Source organism: Suncus etruscus, chromosome 3 (genome assembly GCF_024139225.1).
Source record: "Suncus etruscus isolate mSunEtr1 chromosome 3, mSunEtr1.pri.cur, whole genome shotgun sequence".
NCBI classification, from domain to species: Eukaryota; Metazoa; Chordata; class Mammalia; order Eulipotyphla; family Soricidae; genus Suncus; species Suncus etruscus.
The window spans coordinates 105,565,195-105,589,210 of NC_064850.1; the positions used below are offsets into that span (position 1 = coordinate 105,565,195).

General features: G+C 35.3%; 1 protein-coding gene across 1 annotated transcript in view; it reads right to left on the minus strand.

The window, feature by feature from the left end:
* GLRB (glycine receptor beta) overlaps positions 1-24,016 on the minus strand; it is an 82,882-nt gene that overhangs the window by 7,066 nt on the left and 51,800 nt on the right. Inside the window, exons 7-8 of the mRNA XM_049769621.1 lie at positions 22,280-22,420; positions 17,572-17,724 (exon numbers count right to left, since the gene is read on the minus strand). Coding sequence (XP_049625578.1) covers positions 17,572-17,724; positions 22,280-22,420 — 294 coding nt within the window. The remainder of the gene's footprint in view (positions 1-17,571; positions 17,725-22,279; positions 22,421-24,016) is intronic.

Consider the following 24,016-nt stretch of genomic DNA (forward strand, 5'->3'; position numbering starts at 1 on the left):
AATCATTGTCACAATCAGGGATGCCCTGGCTTGGAAAGTATCTCAAGGTAGAATGTTGATCAGCAGTAAAGTGAGTACCTGGCACCAAGAAAGCAAAACAACCAAACCAAAAGCAAGACAATAAAACCAAGAATATCATCTGCTCTCTATCCCTGGTGACAGCAACTACAAAAAGAATCTCTTATTTTGCCAGGAGAATCTCACATTTTTCTTGTCTTGTGAATTCATTATTTTTATAGACCAGATGTACTTTTCGCTTCCTGGACATGACTGCCTCTGAGATTAAATGCTTATACTAATTATTAAAGATGTGTTAGGTTCTTGTTTTCCTTTACTTTGAAATAGGAACATTATATTTCCACTTAGGATCAATAAAAACATTAAAAGAAATATTAGATATTAGTTGCATCAACTTTAAGGAGTTGTGAAATTTTGTTTTAAAATATTCAAGAGCACAAATATTTATTCATTGGTTCATACTCTAGAATCTGCTAATGCCTTATAACTGTTGCTAAAAATGTTTACAAACTTAAAGAAGTTTACACTACTGTTGATTTCCTAGCAAAGAGTGCAGAATAACCGCCGTGGTTCAAAATTTAACATTTTTTTTTTGAGGGAGGGGGGAATTTGTGTCATCCTTAGAGTAAAATGTTGCTTTTTAAAATAAATTCGGCTTAGCTAGAGATAGCATTCAACACATAGAGGATAATTTAGTAAATAGACAAAAAGATATAGAGCAGAGTGAGAGCTGGTACAAAAATTGGTTTTCTACCACTCCATGGATAACAACAGTGCTCCCAGACTTTTTGGGGCCCTTCATTGGCTTTATGTTGCTAGTTTCCTTTGGTCCTTGGGCTTTTCGCAAACTCACCACCTTCGTAAAGAATCAAGTGGATGAAGCAACCAGAAAGGACTCAAAGGTTCTATACCAACAACTATGCACCTCAGAAGACCAGCTGACACCTGACATCTCCCCTCCTGCCAACTCTCCGCCACTTAAGTTTGAAGTTATCGAGGAGCTGGCGCATAGACCTCAATCTGTGCTTTGCCAAGCTTTGGAAACGACTGAATCAAGGGTAGCAGATGCGGTGACTGGAAGCCCCACACCTCTTCACCCAGTGTGGCCAGTCCACCGAGGCATGTCTGTCCCTTCTATATTGTATACTAAACAGGGGGAGATGTGGGAGATCGAGCACCCCACATATCAAAGGAACTATGAATGAATTTTCCACCGCCTGTCTGATTCAAGCCACAAAAGTTTGCATAGCCCCGAACCAACAGAAAACTCTGCAAATAAATTTAGCTCAGCACAAAGAATCTGGCTTAACCAGATGCCTTAACCTTTCCATGGAACCTGTTTTTGTAACTGCTCTCAAGCATGTAGTTATAAATATGTTTTTGTAAAGTTTAAATTATTATCCTTATTGCTTGCACAAAAGATAGATCTAAATGGAAAATAGGCTAAACAAATAATTGTATTTGCATAAATATCAATTAGCTATTTGTTTAAGAATTTGCTTCCCCTCCCCCCATCCTGCCAGGTTCCTCTTTATCCTTCCCGCCATCAAAATGTGTTTATGCTCCCATTGGTTAAAATTGTTGTACTTGTACAAATCTGATTGGTTTATGTTTAAATCCTATGTTACTAAAATAGGCCCTGGATTGAGCTATTATGAAAGGGGCCCTTGGGCTACTGTGAAGGTAAGAAGTGCTCAGGCCATGGGGGTATTGTTGGAAAGATGTGTGCAGAAATAATGTTAACCGTATATTAACTTCTGATCCTCAATAAAAATAAGTGACTTATAAAAAAAATAGAAAAAAAATATTCAAGAGCAAAAACGTTACTTTAGGAATGCTTTTAAAAAAATAATGACAATATTACCAAGATCTATAAAAATTGGTAAGTTCCTAATTTAAGGCAACAATAATTATTCTTAGTTTCAAGGAAAGCAGCATTTATAAGATTATGTTTTTAAAAATTAAATAGGTCTTTTCTAAATTGGAAGTGGAAAGTAATATAAAAATTCAAGATGTTCTTAATTATTGTGCTACCTATAGTTAATTATACCTATGAGCATTAATTTGGCAAACTCCTTTTCCAAGAAAATTTTCATAAATTGTTATGTGCCAAGCTAACAATGAAAATAGTTATTTAATTATTTGATATAGAATACAGAATATACTATTTTGTTTCCATAGTACTTTATGCTTATCAATAAAAAGAATACACTAACTATAATAAATTGACCTGAATTTTTATTCTATCATATTAAGAACTTTATGAAAAATTGAGAATAATACAAATTAAGGCACTTTTTTGATTGTTTTAATTTTTCACAATGTTGAACAGAATACATTATTTAAAAACCACATAAATCTAGGACAAGAGAAATAGTATTTTCAAAAGTATTTAAGGACTATGTCTCTGATAGGACTGTACAAAAGAGAAGAAATAAATAGTAGGTATAGAAACAAAGTATGAGGAAATAAGATTAGACTCAATGTCAGAATATTTTGCAAATGTCTTTTCAAAAACTTGGTTACTGATTAAGGTGAAAAGAATTGAGATAAAGGAGAATGAGTAGGAAAAATAAAAGATGGGAACAGCATACTTTATAAAAAAGGAATAGTTGTATGAAAAACAGTTAAATTAGATGAAACACAAGAAATAGGACAGGTGACCATGATTCAGCACAGTAACCTTGATTAGCCAATGCCATTTAGAGAGATATCACCTTGTATAAGGAAAAGACTGAGTCAAAGGCATAAAAAGAGGAAGGAAGGGACCGTCTTTGAAAGGAGTGATATGGCATTAGTGGAATTTTGGAGGAAGAGGAAAAGTATAAACAAATCATGAAATTAGAAAACATAGTTGTCTATTTTTTTTCCGGCCACACCCGTTTGATGCTCAGGGGTTACTCCTGGCTAAGCGCTCAGAAATTGCCACTGGCTTGGGGGGACCATAAGGGATGCCGGGGATCAAACTGCAGTCCTTCCTTGGCTAGCGCTTGCAAGGCAGACACCTTACCTCTAGCGCCACCTCGCCGGCCCCATAGTTGTCTATTCTATTGAGTTGATTATTATTCTAAGAAATAAGAATAGTAATGATGATAAAGAATGTAAATTCCAATGTGGACATTCTCTTCAGCAAACAATATTAAAATAAAATATGCACATTTTCTTTTTCATCCTGAAATAAAAAATCTAAACAGTATATTTCTTTGGACAAATATTTTAGCATTATCTTAACATATCTTTTCTTTTTGGTTTGTTTTGTTTTCTTTGCTTATTTTTGGCTATATTTGGCAGTTCTCAGGGCTAACTCCTGGCTCCACACTCAGAAATCATTTGTGGTGGACTCAGGAGACTTTACTGGCTGGGTACCCGTGATCTGGGTCGATTCTGTGCAAGGCATGAGCCTTATATGCTATACTATTGCTTTGGTCCTTAATATATATCCTTGCAATGGAATTATTTCACTGTTGAATAATGTGTAATAAAGTTGTTTAACTTTCAATTCATGAATTAAAAAATATAGGGTCAGGAATAAAAAAGAAATATAAAACCCATATTCATAAAAAGATGCTTGTTTATATTCTAATATATTTTCTTATAAATGTTCCATATTTAATGGAATTCTTCTTTAATAAATTTTAAAAATCCTTAATGTATTTCTAAAGTATTTTTAATTCATCATTTGTCCAAATTCTTCATTTACAGTACAAAAATGAAATTTCTAGATTTCAACTCTGAGTAATTGTCATTAAATTGGTATCAATTATTACAAATGGATGTTGGCCAAATGTTATTTAAAGTTAAAAAAGCTAAAAAATAATATAAAATAGATAATACTAGTTATATAGTCAGACCTAAATTAATTATTCTATAAATAATGTACAAGAAAAAAATAAAATTATTTAGCTTATCAATATGCACTCCAGTTATATTTCTGGAGGGGAATATAGTGGATATGTATTGGGCCACACTCAGCAGTGCTCATGGGATAGGCATATCTCTAGTTATATGCTCAGTTATGTCTCTAGTTATGCTCAGATAACCATACGAGGTGCCAGAACTGAACAAGTATGGACTGTCTATAAGGCATGTGCCATACCCCTAATTTTATCATTTTTATTACCACTTGGTAATCATTTTATTTCTTACCAAATACAAATTTATTTTATTTATTAGCAAATTTGCCATTATCAAAATTAACACTTGGTAACTTTTATTACCATATTTGGTAATTATTCAAGAGGCCATTTTTTATAGTAAAAGCTCTGGCTGAGAATAAGATGTACTGAAATTTCTTATTCAGCCAAACTCAGAGGTTAAATTAATAAGAGACGGGGCCAGCGAGATGGCGCTAGAGGTAAGGTGTCTGCCTTGCAAGTGCTAGCCAAGGAAGGACCGCGGCATCCCATATGGTCCCCCCAAGCCAGGGGTGATTTCTAAGCCCTAAGCCAAAAGTAACCCCTGAGCATCAAATGGGTGTGGCCCGAAAAACCAAAAAAGAAAAAAAAAAGAGACAAAAATGATTAACAGCATATACAATGTATTGATTACTAAGGAAAACAATAAAGTCCAAGAGCTGAAAAAATGCTAAAGGAAGGAAATATATGGTAGAGATATTATATTTGTCATTAATAATAAGCAGGAACCAAATCAAAAAGCAATTATGAGTACATAAATGCCAAGTACTCCAAGTGATTTTCTTTGTCCTGGCATACCCCACCCCACCCCCACCCCTGCCAAATGATTTTTTTTCACACTGAAGTAAACTACTTATTAAAATTACCCCCTTACTTTTGCAGATCCATACCCTTTGCCAGCAGGAAGCATTTACTGACGTTATAAACCTCTGCCCAGGTACTGGTTACAGATTTAAGGGATAAAAATCTCTAGAAAGGCAAGTTGCAGGCATAGGGTGTGAGGCTGGTCTGGTCTTAATAAAATCAAGAAATTGCCTGGTCCTGAAGTAACTCAGAGGCCTGAGGAGCAAATCCCTTTGAGATGCAAATCCTGACCCCAACAGAAGGAGATGTTGTAGAATGTAGAGGCTTTTCCTGTGAAAATACTCTGACTAACATTCATGAATGCAGAAGCAGAGAAGTCTGAGCCTGGACAGGATTAGAGAGGTTATGTGTAATGTCATCTCCAAAAAAGCCCTTCTTGGCTTTTTTTCTCCTTGAAGCGCTCTCTCTCTCTCTCTCTCTCTCTCTCTCTCTCTCTCTCTCTCTCTCTCTCTCTCTCTCTCTCTCTCTCTCTCTCTCTCTCACTCTAAAATATTCTTAAAAACATTCTAAATTCATTCATTTCTCTAAATTATTATTTTATTTATTTATTTATTTATTTATTTATTTATTTATTTATTTATTTTGGTTTTTGGGCCACACCCAGTGGTGCTCAGGGGTTACTCCTGGCTGTCTGCTCAGAAATAGCTCCTGGCAGGCCCCAGGGACCATATGGGACACAGGGATTCGAACCAATCACCTTTGGTCCTGGATCAGCTGCTGGCAAGGCAAACGCTGCTGTGCTATCTCTCCGGGCCCTCTAAATTATTTTTCTGTGAAATATTTGTATAGTTATAGGGAAATAAGGAACATAGAAGGTAACAAATACTTAAGAAATTGCTAGCCCAAAACTAGCCAAAGACATAGGAATCTTGGTCAGCTGAAATGTAAATCCTGAGCACTTTGGAGATTGAAAAACTGGCTCTCAACCAAGAAGCAGAAAATGAGGCAACACCTAGAAAAGGCTTAACCTGAAACAAAAGAACCAACAGAAAAACCTCAAGGTCATGATAAGAATAAGAAAGGACCATCAACCAACACAAGGATTTTAGTGGGACAATACCCAGAAGAACTTTTATGTGAGTGAGTGCTCCAGATTAGGACAATGTGAAGATAACACCTCCTCCCAAAAGCCATGCACTGTATTTTTTTTTACCCCCTAGGCTTCCTCTTCCCTCACATTACACACAGTTGTTTTACTTCACTATTTTGCCTCCTAAATTATTTTCTTTGGGAAAAGGAAAGCAATGGGCCTGGAATGGCTGCATTAAAGTTAAGACTGCAAAGAGCAATTCCTTGCTCCACCCTGAGTCAAGAGCTCCACCAGAATTTGCGTGGAGGTTTATGGCACTTCTTATGGCTGCCACCTAACATAGGGTTGACATGAGTGTTGGCACCATGTAGTTGCTTGGAGTGGACTTTACCAGTCCTATCCAAACTGACCTTTCCTGGATGGAAGATATGCTTCAAACAGAGGTGGAAAGAAATATGTTAATTTAATCCAGGCCAAATCCCTTGCTCCTCACTTTACAAGCCACTGGCAAGAGCACTTTTTAAAAAATGAACAAAAATTTAATTTCATCATCATGAGATGCACAATCATACTGATTATAATAGCTAGAATCTGGAAATAACCCAAAAGTACTCTCTTGATCCCTCTTTTGATTTAAAATTTAAATAAAAATTTTCCCCTATTAGATAATAAAAACCTATGTGATATCAGTTTGAAATTCACAACCTGATTTCTTGGGAACAATTTAGAAAGAAAATAAAAAGATTTGCTGAGCTTAATCATTCTAATTGCCAACTATTCAAAAAAACATCTAACCCCATCAAAAAATGGGGAGAAGAAATGAACAGACACTTTGACAAAGAAGAAATACGCATGGCCAAAAGACACATGAAAAAATGTTCCACATCACTAATCATCAGGGAGATGCAAATCAAAACAACGATGAGATACCACCTCACACCCCAGAGAATGGCACACATCACAAAGAATGAGAATAAACAGTGTTGGCGGGGATGTGGAGAGAAAGGAACTCTTATCCACTGCTGGTGGGAATGCTGTCTAGTTCAACCTTTATGGAAAGCGATATGGAGATTCCTCCAAAAACTGGAAATCGAGCTCCCTTACGATCCAGCTATACCACTCCTAGGAATATACCCTAGGAACACAAAAATACAATACAAAAACCCCTTCCTTACACCTATATTCATTGCAGCTCTATTTACCATAGCAAGACTCTGGAAACAACCAAGATGCCCTTCAACAGACGAATGGCTAAAGAAACTGTGGTACATATACACAATGGAATATTATGCAGCTGTCAGGAGAGATGAAGTCATGAAATTTTCCTATACATGGATGTACATGGAATCTATTATGCTGAGTGAAATAAGTCAGAGAGAGAGAGAAAAACGCAGAATGGTCTCACTCATCTATGGGTTTTAAGAAAATGAAAGACACCCTTGTAATAATAATTTTCAGACACAAAAGAGAAAAGAGCTGGAAGTTCCAGCTCACCTCAGGAAGCTCACCACAAAGAGTGATGAGTTTAGTTAGAGAAATAACTACATTTTGAACTGTCCTAATATTGAGAATGTATGAGGGAAATGTAGAGCCTGTTTAGGGTACAGGCGTGGGTTGGGTGGGGAGGAGGGAGATTTGGGACTTGGGTGATGGGAATGTTGCACTGGTGATGGGTGGTGTTCCTTTTATGACTGAAACCCAAACACAATCATGTATGTAATCAAGGTGTTTAAATAAAAAAAATTATGCATTAAAAAAAAGTTACTAATATAATCTCGATTTCCTTTGAAATCATGCAGTATATTCTTGCCAAAATTAAAAATAAGTCATATTCAGGTACATATGAACACCCTGAATATTTGGAAATCAAACTATTTTGTATATAATTCTAAAGAAGACATGCATCAAAAAGAAATCCAAAGAAAATTAGGTTTTAGTAAAAAAAAATACATTATATTAAATTTTCGCATTAGGAGCCTGAGAGATAGCATGGAGGTAGGGCATTTTCCCTGCATGCAGAAGGATGGCGGTTTAAATCCCAGCACCCCATATTGTTCACGGAACCTGCCAGGAGTGATTTCTGAGCATAGAGCCAGGATTATCCCCTGAGCACTGCCAGGTGTAACCAAAAAAACAAACAAACAAAAAAAAAACTTTTTTTTTTTTTTTGCATTGCAGAGAAAGGTGTAATTAAGGGAAATTTGTGACTTCAAAGGAGTACATTTGAAAAGAAGACCTAAAATCAATTATCTAAACTCCCATGATAAGGCAAGCAAAATAAGGAAAGAAAAGAAAATCACCTTAATCCAAAGGAAGCAAAAACAAAGGACTATAAATATGAACTAAAATTATTGAACAAAGAAATGAATAAAAGAACAATAAAATCAAGTCTTGTACATTGAAAATAGTAAAAAAAAAAATGTATGTTTTCTCTAGAGCAGGGGTGGCAAACACGCAGCTCTCAAGCCGCATGCAGCTCCCGGCCAAAATGAATGTGGCTCTTTGCCTCTTATCATGATTTTGTTTACTGTGGCTCTTTGCCAAGTTTGGATTTTGTTCTGCTGCTTCTGAGGAGGGACCTCTGAGGAGAGAGCTCCGAGCACGGAGTCCCACCCCCAGGCTGCGTCATCCCTCGGAAACAACTCCACGGGCCAGCGAACCGGGGACCCGTGTGTCACATGTTGGGTCACATCTTGCCGTGAGTTCTTAGTGTGGAGGACGCAGCACACCCTCACCATCACTGCAGGATTTTTACCCTCACTCAAAATGACAAAATGCAATATGTGTTTGATATATTATTGTTAAAATTAGCTGCTTTTGTGTGAGTGTTTGTTTTGGCAGGTCACTGCGTGGTGTGGCTCTCTGACTCACAGTTTAAAATTTTGGCTCTTTGTGTTGAACTTATTCGCCACTCCTGCTCTAGAGTGATCATGAAAACAGCTCAAAATTTAAAAATATTTGAAGGGCCCGGAGAGATAGCACAGCGGTGTTTGCCTTGCAAGCAGCCGATCCAGGACTAAAGGTGGTTGGTTCGAATCCCAGTGTCCCATATGGTCCCCCTGCCTGCCAGGAGCTATTTCTGAGCAGACAGCCAGGAGTAACCCCTGAGCATCGCCGGGTGTGGCCCAAAAACCAAAAAAAAAAAAAAAAAAAAGAAAAAAAAGAAAAAAAATTTAAAAATATTTGAAATGAAAACTAGAAAATCAGCAATTCTGCTCATTAAAGGATATGAGAACATTATTAATAGTTTCATGCTAGAAATTTCCTGAATTCACTTAATATCTAGAAATAAACTGGAATCATTTACCAAAGCAAAGAGGCCCTATATTGTTGGGAAGATCCTCAAGAAAAAAAATTCAAAGCAGTTTGATAGTTGCCATTCTGAAGGAACTTATCCTGTCCAGTTTGCTCGTGTTGACTTACCACTTCTAGAAGCAATAATTTCTAGTGATAATTATAGGAAGAGATTCAAATAACAGTCACATTTCCCTAAGCATAGATAACTTAACTCATTTAACTTTAAGATCTTGGGGCTGCTTTTAAAGTTATAAGCAGTTTTTTCCTTTTATCAAAATAAAACAAGTATTTTAGTTTTGAACATGTTATATATTAACTGTCTTTTTTCCTAAAAATTCTTTCGATTCTCATAATTGACTTATGGAAACTAAGATCAAACCAGCAAACAAGCGCCAGTTACTTGGATGAATCTCTAGTTATTTCTTCAAACAGAAGTCATCTGTTTAACCTGAATATTAACTTTATTTTTACATTTCTTTTTTAAATATCTTTATTTAAACACCCTGATTACAAATATTATTGAACTTGGGTTTCAATCATGTAGAGAACACCCCCCTTCACTAGTGCAAATTCCCATCACCGATGTTCGAATCTCCCTCCACCCCACACCACCCCCACCTGTACTCTAGATAGGCTTTCTACTTCCCTCATTCATTCACAATGTTATGATAGTTCACAGTGTAGTTATTCCTCTAACTGCACTAATCACTCCTTGTGGCAAGCTTCATGTCTTGAGTTGGACCTTCCAGCCCTCTTCTCTTTTGTGTTTGAGAATTATTGCAAAAATATCTTTCATATTTTTTAAAAAAAAAACCATAGATGAGGGAGACTATTCTGTGTGTCTCGCTCTCACTCTGACTTATTTCACTCAGCATAATAGATTCCATGTACATCCATGTATAGGAAAATTTCATGACTTCATCTCTCCTGTCGGCTGCATAATATTCCATTGTGTATATGTACCACAGTTTCTTTAGCCATTCATCTGTTGAAGGGCATCTTGGTTGTTTCCAGAGTTTGGCTATTGTACATAGTGTGGCAATGAATATAGGTGTGAGAAAGGGATTTTTTTTATTGTATTTTTGTGTTCCTAGGGTATGTCCCTAGGAGTGGTATAGCTGGATTTTCAGTTTTTGGAGGAATCTCCATATCGCTTTCCATAAAGGTTGAACTAGACGGCATTCCCACCAGCAGTGGTTAAGAGTTCCTTTCTCTCCACATCCTCGCCAGCACTGATTGCTCTGATTCTTTGTGATGTGTGCCAATCTTGGTAGTATGAGATGGTACCTCATAGTTGTTTTGATTTGCATCTCCCTGATACTTAGAGATGTGGAGCATTTTTTCATGTGCTTTTGTCCATTTGTATATCTTCTTTAACAAAGTGTCTCTTAATTTCTTCTCCTCAGTTTTTGATGGAATTAGATTTTTTTTTTCCTGTAAAGTTCTGTCAGTGCCTTGTATATTTTGGATATTAGCCCCTTATCTGAGGGGTATGGGGTGAATAGTTTTTCCCACTCAGTGGGTGGCTCTTGTATTCTGGGCACTATTTCCTTTGAGGTGCAGAAGCTTCTCAGCTTAATATATTCCCATCTGTTTATCTCTGCTTCCACTTGTATGGAGAATGCTTTTTCCTCCTTAAAGATGCCTTTAGTCTCAATGTCATGGAGTGTTTTACCTATGTGTTGTTTTATATACCTTATGGTTTCAGGTCTAATATCAAGGACTTTAATCCATTTGGATTTTACCTTCTTTGTATATAAAAAAGCTGGGGCCTTGAGTTTGCTTTTTTGCAAGTGGCTAACCAGTTGTGCCAACAACACTTGTTGAAGAGACTTTCCCTGCTCCATTTAGGACTTCTTGCTCCTTTATCAAAGATTCGGTGATTGTATGTTTAGAGAACATTCTCTGAGTACTCAAACCTATTCCACTGATCTGAGGGTTTGTCTTTATTCCAATACCAGGCTGTTTTGATAATTATTGCTTTGTAGTACAGTTTAAAGTTGGAGAATGTAATGCCTCCCATACTCCTTTTCTTTAGCTATACGAGGATGTTTATTGTTCCAGATGAACTTCATAAGTGTTTGATCCACTTCTTTGAAGTATGTCATGGGTATCTTAGAGGGATCGCATTAAATCTGTACAATGCGTTGGGGAGTATTGCCATTTTAATGATATTAATCCTGCCAATCATGAGCAGGGTATGTGTTTCCATTTCCTTGTGTCCTCTCCTATTTCTTGGAGCAGCGTTTTATAGGGTTTTTTTGTATAGGTCCTTCACATCTTTGGTCAAATTGACTCCAAGATATTTGAGTTTGTGCGGCAGTAATGTGAATGGGGTTGTTTTCTTAATGTCCATTTATTCCCTATCATTATTGGTGTATAGAAAGACCATTGATTTTGACTTTTGTTTGTTAATTTTGTAGCCTACCATATTGCTATATGAATCTATTTTTTCTAGAAGCTTTTTGGTAGAATCTTTAGGGTTTTCTAAGTAGAGTATCATGTCATCTGCAAACAGTGAGAGCTTGATTTCTTCCTTTCCTCTCTGGATGCCCTATATATCTTTTTCTTGCCTAATCGCTATAGTAAGTACTTTCAGTACTATGTTGAATAGGAATGGTGAGAGAGTACAGCCTTATCTTGTACCAGAATTTAGAGGGAAGGTTTTTAGTTTTTCTCCATTGAGGATAATATTTGCCATTGGCTCATGGTAGATGACCTTAACTATATTGAGAAAGATTCCTTTCATTCCCATCTTGCTGAGAGATTTTTTATCAAGAATGGGTGTTGGACCTTATCACATGCTTTCTCTGCATCTATTGATAAGATCATGTGATTTTTATTATTTTTTTGTTAATGTTCTGTATTATGTTGATAGATTTACAGATGTTAAACCATCCTTGGATTCCTGGGAATAATCCTACTTGATCATAGTGGGTGATCTTCTTGATGAGGCATTGGATTCTATTTGCCAGGATTTTGTTGAGGATCTTTGCATCTGCGTTCATCAGGGATATTGGTTTGTAATTTTCTTTTTTGGCAGCATCTCTCTCTGGTTTTGATATCAAGGTGATGCTGGCTTTATAAAACCTCTTTGGAGGGCCTGGATAGATAAGCACAGCGGTGTTTGCCTTGCAAGCAGCAGATCCAGGACCCAAGATGGTTGGTTCGAATCCCCGTGTCCCATATGGTCACCCGTGCCTGCCAGGAGCTATTCCTGAGCAGACAGCCAGGAGTAAACCCTGAACACCGCTGGGTGTGCCCCCCCAAAAAAAATAATAATAAAAGCTCTTTGGATTTTTCCCAGTTTTTCAATTTTATGAAAGAGCCTGGCCAGATTGGTAGTAGTTCCTCTTGAAAGATTTGAAAGAATTCATTACTGAATCCATCTGGGCCTGGGCTTTTGTTTTTGGGCAAATATATGATTACCATTGTAATTTTCTCAATAGTGATGAGGGTGTTCAGATATGCTACATCCTCCTTATTCAACCATGGAAGGTTATGAGTCCAAGAAATATCCTTTTCTTCCAACCTAAATAGTATCTTAATAAAATTTTCACTGAATTTTAACTTTTTTCAAAGCAATAATTTGCTAATTTTTCTATGAGAAAAAATATATATATACTTGGGACAAGATATATAACACAGAGGGTAGTTTGCTTGTTTTGTGCACACTGGGACCAGTTTGAATGCCTGGTCTGTATATCGATGCCTGAGCATTGTCAGAAGTGATTTCTAAGAATAGAGTTACGAGTATGCACTAAGCATAGCCAGTTGCACTCCAGAACAAACAATCAAACAAATCTATAGTTATATTACACTTAAAAGTAATGGTTCAATTATTTCTACCAAAAACAAGGAGAATGAATCTCAATAAAATCAACATTGTACCAGAGGTTATAGATACTACCATAAAATTAGAATATTAAATGTTGGGGCCAGAGCTTTATAGTAGAACAGATAGAGACTATGTATATCTTGCAAGCAAAATTTTATCTCTATTATCCCAGATGTTTCCTGGAGCAACACCAGGAGTGATTGCTGAGCACAAATCCAAAAGTAACCCCTGAGTGTCACTGGTTATTGTCCAGAAACAAACCAAAACAAAATATTTTAGACTATGGTAAATAACTTGTAGGGATATAAAACTCATCATTTTGATCAACACAATGATAGTGTTCAATAAAAGTAAAATTCATTTTAGCATAAAATACATTAATCTTATTGTTAGGCTTTCACTCACAAATAATGAAAGCATATGGCCCTGAACAGACGTACAGAATTAACCATAGCGGTGTTATTTATCATAGCCAAAAACTGAATATGGATTTATATATCTACATTTTTCAAAGATAAATCATAAGTCAAAAATTTATATACCTATATTTGGGTTTTTTTATTTTGTTTTGTTTGGGGTTGTTGAAGTCTGGGACTCAGGTCCACCACCCAAAAGACCATCAGGGCGACAGGCAGTAAAGTAAGTACAAGGTAGTTTATTCCAGCATGCTGGGGTCCAACATCTCCTGAGAAATGAGAACACTGAAAATGGCTCCTATGTAAAATTTAAAGGGTTTGGTTCCTAAGCTAGAAGCACAGCTCAGTGTCATCTGACTATCTGTCCATTGCTGCAGATCCAGGGTGTGGTTGGCATTTGCCCTTCTGTCAGCTGCTGTTTAGCCTTATATGGGTGTAAATCCCGCATTCACCCCTAGGGCCTGGTCTAGGAACTGGCTGTTCTCTGGGCCTAGTCTTTCTACCTTCAAATTGAAGCCTGTCATGGGCTCACAGCAAAGCCCAAAGAAAAGTTTTAGCAAGCAGAGTACAGCAGCCAAAGCATTGCTATCTCTAAGCAAAAGCACACCATATTCTAACATCAACATTTAAGTTACAGTTAACTCTAAATCTTAAATTCCAACAGGGTCACACTTGGCATGGACAGAAGCTATTCCTGGTTCTGTACTCCCGAACTACCTCTGATGGTGCTTGGGAGAATTGAATTGAATTGGAGCTGACCATATAAGACAAGTGCTTTATCTTCTGTACTATCTCTTTTGACTTCTTAAATCCTTTTTATGTCTCCATACCCATGATCTATTTGCACACAATTTCATTACTATTCCATGGCCTATATTATGATATTTTTTAGCTGACTTTTAAAAATTGCTTTCTAAATGCTTATTTTCCTTTATCACTTACCCCATCTCATTCTGCTTTAAATACAAAGTAGGAAAAGAGAAGTTGTTATGCTTTAAATTAAATCATTATCAAAATGCCTCAAGGGCTTTACAGTTTGCTCTAAATATAAAAGTTCCACATTTTTAATACTCTTACCATAGTTATATTCCTAAACTTGTCCACTAATTCTAAATCCAGATTCTTCCAAAAAGAATATAAATTCTTTGATGCTAATAATTTTTCATGTTAAAAATTTTGTATAGTCTCAATATGTCATCTATTCAATATACATATATAGTTGAAGAAAACATCCAAACTATAAAGACTTGTTCATTTGCCTTATGATTCCTGGGTAATAAAGAAACTGATTCAAAAAATTATAAATAAATTAGTTTGCTCTTATATAAAAATTTTAATGACTATATAATTTTACCCTTACCTTCTGATCAGTACCTATGACATACATATATTTGATAATTAAAATTTATAAAATTTCTTCCAAATATAGAAAAGTTACACAGAAGTCCACCAAGCGTAACGAGTCTAATAGCAACACAAAAATGCTCAACTAGCACAAAACATAGCCCAATGACTCTAGTAACATCATTGAGAAATATAAAAATTATTTTAAATTGATATTTATTGATTTGTTTTGAAAATTCCATTTGCCTTTGTATAATACAAACAAAATGAAGTAAATTTGTTTGGGTCTGCAAGGGGGCATACAAGGATGGTGGATGAAAGTTCACACCAGTAGTGGAATTTAATGACTAAAGCAGTTTGTATTATGAACAACTGTATAAATCAAGATGTCATAATAAAAATTTAAAATTGCAAAAGTAATAAATAAAAGGGTAAGATATATTTTTCAAGTTGGCAGAGCTCATAAACACACAGCAATAATCAAGCCTAGGTTTTACTCTAGTGATTTGTTGGATCCCCTCAGTGATGCTGTTCGCCAACCACCTGGCAGAAGAACTCTGTAGAGAAACTGTTTGGGGGACCGCATAGATAAGTTGTAGCTGGGGATTCTCCTTGGGGTGAAAGCTTCAGAGGCAGCACTCAGAAGATGGGTGAGGGCACAACAAAAAGTGAGACATTTCTCTATGATTATTGGTTACTAATAAGGGTTGACTCCTAACTTCCCTCCTCTCTCACAGAGACCTCTAACATATAAGGGGATATATCTCTCAACACTATGTTGGTCCCTAGGCATTTCTAATCCCCAATGTTATGCTTAACTTCTACCTGGCACCTCACTACCCTGATAAGCTTCTACTATGTCCTGACATCCTGAACATATCCCAATTACTCTTGCTCTATGTAATTATTGTTGGAATGGAATAAAGTGACTCTTGTCACCTGTGGTGTCCCCATTTTTCCCCCTTATCAGCTGGGGCAAAAAATACCTAGTCCTGAACACACCAGGAGAACGGAAGTGGACCCTTGCTGACCAAATGGATCAGTTCAGTAGCTAACTTTTCTTTTTCTTTCTTTCTTTTTTTTTTTCAAAATTCTTTGGACCATACTCAACATTGCCAGGGCTTACTCCTGGTTTTACACTTGGGATCACTCTTGGTGGTGCTCAGGAAACCATATTGGGCGTTGACAATCAAACTTCGGTGTGCCATCTACAAGGCAATTCCTTACCCACTGTACTATGGCTCTGGCCAATCAGGACTGTGATTTTTCTTTTGTTTTTGTTTGTTTGTTTGTTTGTTTGTTTTGGGGTCACACCCGGCGGGGTGCTCAGGGGTTACTCCTGGCTGTCTGCTCAGAAATAGCTCCTGGCAGGCACGGAGGACCATATGGGACACCGGGATTCGAACCAACCACCATTGGTCCTGGATCGGCTGCTTGCAAGGCAAACACCGCTGTGCTATCTCTCCGGGCCCCAGGACTGTGACTTTTCAACCATCATTTCTGTTCCATGAAATGAGTTTTCTGCCTACTTATTGACAGCTCAGGGACTCATCAAAAATCATGTTATGGATGAGAACTTATAAACTCAATTCCTTCAAGAATATGTGAGAATATGGATGTCTCCTGTATACTCTTGGAAATTTGATTTTTCTATTTATATTTCCACATCAATCTAATTAGCAATCAAACTATAAACACTTTTTAGGGAAGTGTGTTTTTTTCCAAGTCTAATATATTAAATCTAGGCTTAGGGTGTTTCATTCATATTTATTACATATTTCATTCTCATTCCCTAAAACATTAATATATTAATTATCATTGTTTCATGGTGATATGTACTAGCAACGGTAACATTGTATATAGTTTTGATTGTTAAGATACTGACTTTGTGGATTTTATCAAATATGAAACAGTGAATTTTTATTTAGATAAAAATCATCATTTTCATTGTTTCTTTCCTGTTTAGCTATTTTTTAAAAAAATCTGTATTTCATTCAATTTCTTCAGTAAGCTAAGAGAGGAAATTTATACAAGGACATTTTGATAAATAAAAAACTAAAAGGTTATGTTCATTCATTCACTAAAAATTCCGATTTATCACTACCTTACATATATCAGTTCCAGGTGGTATTCAACACACACACACATATACATACATTCACTCACACACATGTATACACAGAGTAATGACAAAAATTTAAGGGCTCTAAATGAGTCATAATAGTGTCCTTATTTTGAAATTTATTCAGTTTTCTCAAAAGAAGGACTTGTGATTATTTTCCAAAGCAAAGACTTAGTCTAACCCAGTTGCAGTCTTCACATCTGGCTAATTATGTTTCTTTCTATATCACAAAATTTAAAAATTCAACAAATTGGAGAGTCTGGTTAACCAGCCCTTATTTTGTCTAAGTCACTATTGATTTCTATGTTTAACAAAAATATTGGCATCACTTAAAAAAATCTTATTCCATCTTCCCAAATTAAGAGATTTAGTATATAATATTATTTAAAAAAATTTGACCAACACAGTTATTTGATTTTAATATTGACATGCTGTTCAGGATTTTAGGCTTTTTAATTTTCTGGGAAAAATTCATTAATTATTTCCTGGCAGTCAAAGTTGGATAGTATGACTTAAAATAATCAGGACATGAAAAGGATAACCTCAATATAATGCATAAAGAGAAAAATCTCATGCACAATCAGATTTTGAGGACAGTCTCAAATGATAGGACATAAATTATCATGATTTCATTAGCACATTGCTTGAATCCAGTGAGTTCATGAAGGCATTACCCATTATAAGATAAGATAGATAAGCAAGACATGATAAGCAAAGGCATTCTTTACCCAGGGGCACTCTGGCTGCACTGGCATCCGGGTTGATCCAGAAAGAAAGCCAGGAGAGAACGACAATGAGGAGGGTTGGGGCATAGACACCCATCATGTAAAACCCCACTTGTCTCCTGAGAGTGAAAATGACCTCCACACATGTATAATAACCTGGAAGAAACAAACATAGTGCAGATATGAGACTCCTGCACATGGATACTTTCAAAAACAGTTATATCTATTGGAAGCAATTGTACAAAGGCAACTCCACATGAAAACCTTTGTTTAAATATATCTAATTTATGAGCTCTCAAAGCTAACATTATGGGACCTGCCTCACTTGACCTTTCACAGCTTCATTATGACATTATGACATTGAGAAATAAGTACCACATGCTGCTCCACTGTGGCAGTGTCTCAGATTTTAAGTCTTTGTTCAGAGACTCAGCAACCAACTTCAACTTTTATTAGTTTCACTGGTACCCTCAGAGCCAATGATCATAGGAAGTCAAATGGAGAGGAGTAGAACAAGTCAGAAAAAGGAAACACTTCCAGATTATGCATTGTTCAGCAATGGACCCTAATTTTTAGCTAGGAAGGTTTGATAATATCTACCATGACTAACAATTAAGAGAAGGATTGGAAGTCAACTTTAACCTGGACAGGAAGTAGGTGTCTTCAATCTATTACATTAATAAATTACAAATTTCAAATATCTCTCATTATCTTCAGTATTTCCTTTTTCTTCCTCCCTTACAGGTTCTGAGATGCACTGTAATTGAGTACAAGGTGGTGAATTTTATGAGCAGAAACATGCAAAAATTACTCTATAATTTAATTCTAAAGCTGACATGACATCAACTCATGGTCCAAATTATTCACAAATTATGGGCAACCTTCTAATAGCCTTTTCTGAGTTGAGAAAGAAAGAGCCACAGTCTCGTAGCACTGAAATTAAAGGATGTTCCAGATGTTTGTGGTTATTTTGGAAACATTTTCTTTCCAGTTAGCAATTTCAATGCATGATTTAGTATCTTCAACTCAATATAGATAAAATGGCATCTATCATTAATTAAAATAAGGTCATAAAGTTACCCTTAAAAAACCAAGAAGTTTAAAATTATTCACTTTTGCAAAACTAAAACAGTACATTAATATTCTAAAAGTTGAAACAAATAAACACTGTAAAAATAATTATTTGAAAGTGTTAATATTACCTGCAAAATTTTTATAGTTTAAAAATTCTGGTCAAGTGTTTTTAACCTAGTATATTTTCAAGTTGTATGGAATATATAAGTATATTATTTATGTATATACCAAAAATTTTTATATTTATTTATTTATTTTGGTTTTTGGGCCACACCCTGTGATGCTCAGGGGTTACTCCTGGCTATGCGCTCAGAAGTTGCTCCTGGCTTCTTGGGGGACCATATGGGACGCCGGGGGATCGAACTGCGGTCCGTCCTAGGCTAGCGCAGGCAAGGCAGGCACCTTACCTCCAGCGCCACCACCCAGCCCCAAATTTTTATATTTATTAATTACTGTTACCAAGAGCAATATTTCTACACCAAAATATTTTAATAAATTTTATTTTATTTTATTTTTATTTATTTATATATATATTTTTTGGTCTTTGGTCTGACCTTCTGCATGCAATGCAAATGCCTTACCTCCATGCTATCTCTCCGGCCCCTATTTTAATAAATTTTAAACAAGAGAATTATTATTTTTATCCTATTGTTAAACTATTCAGATAAGCACTCCATACTATTTCTGATGTTAAATATAATCACAACTAGGTCACAGTGATTGGAAGGATGTTAAAGCTAGATAATACATAAAAAAATAAAAAATTTTTTAAGTTGAAGTATATTTTAATTATGCCAGATATTTCTACATATTATGTGTCTGCAATAATCCCAGAGATTTTTCTTAATTTTTAAATTTTAATTTCAGTTACGAAAATTCTTTTAAATCATACTAGATTTAGCACTATGAAAAACAAAGTAACGGGGCCTGAGAGATAGCATGAAGGTAAGGCGTTTGCCTTTTATGCAGAAGGTCATCGGTTTGAATCCCAGCATCCCATATGGTCCCCCGAGCTTGCCAGGAGCGATTTCTGAGCGTCGAGCCAGGAGTAACCCCTGAGCGCTGCCGGGTGTGACCCAAAAACCAAAAAAAAAAAAAAAAGTTACAAAACTTTGTCTCCCTCTTTGCTCCCACCATTCAGGTTTTTGTGGAGACCAACAAGAACATCAGATCTTTTTAACATAGGATCTGTGCAAAATTTCCAATATTACACATTCATAAACGTAACTAGTTACAATAAAGAAATTTCTAAAGTGATATTTAAGAAACTCTTTTGGAATAGCATCACTCACTTAATGTAATTTTATATACATCTAATACATGCGAAATGAAAATAACCTATTGATAGTGTAAGTTGTCACATATTTCATAACATACTGCAGTGCTCAGTGTGAAAATATTTTGAATGATTCTATTATGTGTAAACACAAACTGAACAACTTATTTTCTGTGTTCCAGAAGTTCCCTCTACATTTTTGTTTTATGAAGTCATTCTCTAGGGGAGCTTCACAAGATTTGGATGCATTCAGCAGTAAAATACATGTTTGGATATTATAGTGATTTGCTCCATAAACTTTTATGAGACACGTCTCGATCTTTTTTGATCATTTCCTGGTACTGTTACGTTGATGAGAGGCAGGTGGGCAGCTAATTGATATAAATGTTCACTGCAAATTTAATTTACATTCTATTTCCTGTGATTTTTATTTGTTATTTACTTAGAATTCCAATTTAAATATTTTTGTGTTTTCCCCCACCAGATTTCTCTACCTTTGTAACTGCTATAATTGTGAAAAGCATAATTTTTAACAAAGTCAAAGTTGAGTCATTATTTCTGAATATATCAAGAACATAATGGCCATCATATTACTTGTTTTGTGTGCTATCATTTCTAACCGATTTCAATGTTATTTATTATATATTCCATATGTTTGCTTATTCAACCTTTTAAGGATATTTCTAAATATTGTTCAACATTAGAATAGCTTTTACTTATAGTCATCTGATGATTCATGTAAGTTCTGATAAAATAAAAAAAACATTGACTGGAATATAATAAATGCCAATTATTATGATGTTAGCCACAAGACTTTTTATTGCTATTTTCTGTAACTAATGAGGTATCACTGACTTACATACCCTAATAAAAATACCACAAGAAAACCTTTACTTAACCATAAATCTTGCAATTCCCCAAATGCTTTCTACCACTGAAGACTTTACTTTTTTTTTAACCTTAGAACTAACATGAACATTAACTTTGTTTACAGTGTAGATGAGGTTTGAACATTCACCGGATTCTATTTCAAATTTATCAAAAACAATTTAGAGTACACATTATGAAATGTTCAGTAAATAACCTACTTGTCACAAATTAATTCAAATAGGACTGATTTCACTGGGAGCAGAGCAAATATCTTTTAAACTTGATACATTATTGTAGAATACATTGGGAAGGTTTACTTTTGGTTCCTACATGAAAGAGTGTAGTAATTTACTAGTTGAACTCATTGTGGTCATTAAAATACTGATCAAAATGTATTAATTTATTACTATTCTTGATTATTTTATTATTCTTTCATTACTATTATAAGCAAAATAAGAATTGATTAAACACAGTACCCTATACTGTAGATATTAGTATTTTCTCAACAAAAAGTTGTGAATTTAAAGTTTGAGTAAATCATATTACAAGAGGTTTGAGTAATATTTTCGTTTATGTACAAAAATGATAAAAATTAATGATGAATACTAAATTTTTGTTCTATAAACAAGACTAAGAATATTATATGAGGAATGTTTTCTGATGTTTAATAATTTTACACATTTATTTCTTTGTGTGCAACATAAAGTTGTGTGTGCTTTTTTTTTTACCAGTTAGAATATGTGGTTCAACCACTAGCTAAAAACTGCACAGGGACAACACATGGGTATACATGGATTATATCATTCAGATCCATAATGTTTGGCTCTAAAAACATCTATCCAAAGGTAGAATTTTATGGTACTACTAAGAAAACAAACATTCAGGGAAAGTTTTTATAACTAAAACTAAAAAGCAAAGGGCATGCATTATATACACTAAAAACTACGTAAAGGTTTTCAAAATCCTTGGTGAATATCATATTTGAAATATTTAATATGTAGATTAGTTCAATAAATATTGAACTAATTAATTTGGAAATTTCTTAGAGAGAGGCATTCCCAGTGGTACTCCAGGATTACATTAGGTTCTATGCTCAGGGGCCACTTCTGGTGGAACTTAGGAGTTCATAGGCAGTATTGAGAATCAAAGCAGGGTCCCCATTTTGTATAAGTCAAAATCTTTACCCCTCTGATATCTCTTAAACCACTAGATTTATAACTTGATTTTCGATTCTTTTCTGGGAAAAATTATTAAGGTCAACCTCTGAAGTTGGATATAGTTTCAATATAAAGAATCGCACTTGGGGCCAGAGTGGTTGCACAAGCGGTTGGGCCTCTGCATGCGCTAGTCTAGGATGGAACACAGTTAGATCCCTCGGTGTCCCAGATGGTCCCCCAAGCCAGGAGCAATTTCTGAGCCCATAGTCAGGAGTAACCCCTGAGCATCGCTGGGTGTGGCCAAAAAAACAAACAAACAAAAATTCATACTTACCAGTGCCTTTGTAGTATTTTGTGCAATTACCATATTCAATATCCTCTTTTTTAATATCAAATTGAGGTAAGGCAATTTTTTCTAACTGAACAGGATCCCCAGACTGCCAGATAAATCGTAAGTCATCGGTTGTATAACCAACTATAAATAAAAATAAATAAATTAAAAGATTAGTTTGAAAGAACTATTAATGATTCAAAAATTTTAGTATTCCAAGCACTGAGCATAGACAGTCAAAAATTTCAAGAATTTCTTGTATGAAATTTTTCTTAAAAACAGAAAGAAGTAACATTAGGAAAAAAATACAAATATTAACAACATACTACATATAATTGGTTTAAAAAAGAACAATAGAAAATTATCTGTATATTAAAATAATCAAAATCCTTGGGCAGTAGTTCATTTCTATCAATATCATCAGAAAGGAAGTAATCATTTATAAGGAATATCAACTTATTAGAGTATATATTTATGATGCAATATATACTACCACAAAACTTAAACAAGGCAGAACTTTTAAAATATACTTCAGATTTTCTTAAAGAAGTTACATTTCCACAAGAGAGCAATAAAGCAATTCCTCAAATAAACATTATTATAGCTTTCTAAAGCATCTTTTTTTGTTTGTTTGTTTTTTGGGCCACACCCGGTAACGCTCAGGGGTTACTACTGGCTATGAGCTCAGAAGTCACTCCTGGCTTAGTGGACCATATGGGACGCCAGGGGATCAAACAGTGATTTGTCCTAGGCTAGCGCTGCCAAGGCAGACACCTTACCTCTAGTGCCACCACACCGGCCCCTCTAAAGCATCTTTTTAGCTTTGTCATGTGGATATAGTTCAATAATCTTATGAGATTTTATGGCATAAGGCAGCTTATCATTCAATTTCATAACAGGTTTCTTTTAGGCAATACTGCAATGCATTTTGTAATGTAGTAAAGTATAAATGCATGGCTGGAATTTCTTCTACAAAAGTATGTATATATAAACATAGTAACAGGCATACATATATACAATATACAAAAACATTAACATTTTATACTCTCACTTGATAGCTAGAAAGCAATGCATTGTGTTTAAATTTAATATACATTTCCAGTAACTTTAAAGAAAATGGTCATACGATCCAGCTATACCACTCCTAGGAATATACCCTAGGAACACAAAAATACAATACAAAAATTCCTTCCTTACACCTATATTCATTGCAGCACTATTTACCATAGTAATACTCTGGAAACAACCAAGATGCCCCTCAACAGATGAATGGCTAAAAAATACGGTGGTACATATATACAATGGAATATTATGCAGCCGTCAGAAGAGACGAAGTCATGAAATTTTCCTATACATGGATGTACATGGAATCTATTATGTTGAGCGAAATAAGTCAGAGAGAGAGAGAAAGACACAGAATGGTCTCACTCATCTATGGGTTTTAAGAAAAATGAAAGACACTCTTGCAATAATTTTCAGACAAAAGAGAGGAGGGCTGGAAGGTCCAGCTCACGACATGAAGCTCACCACAAAGAATGATGAGTTTAGTTAGAAAAAAAAACTACATTGAGAACTATCCTAACAAAGAGAATATATGAGGGAAATAGAAAGGTGGGGGTGGGTGGGGAGGAGGGATATTTGTGACATTGGTGATGGAAATTTGCACTGGTGATGGGGGGTGTTCTGTGCATGACTGAAACCTAACCACAATCATGTTTGTAATCAAGATGTTTAAACAAA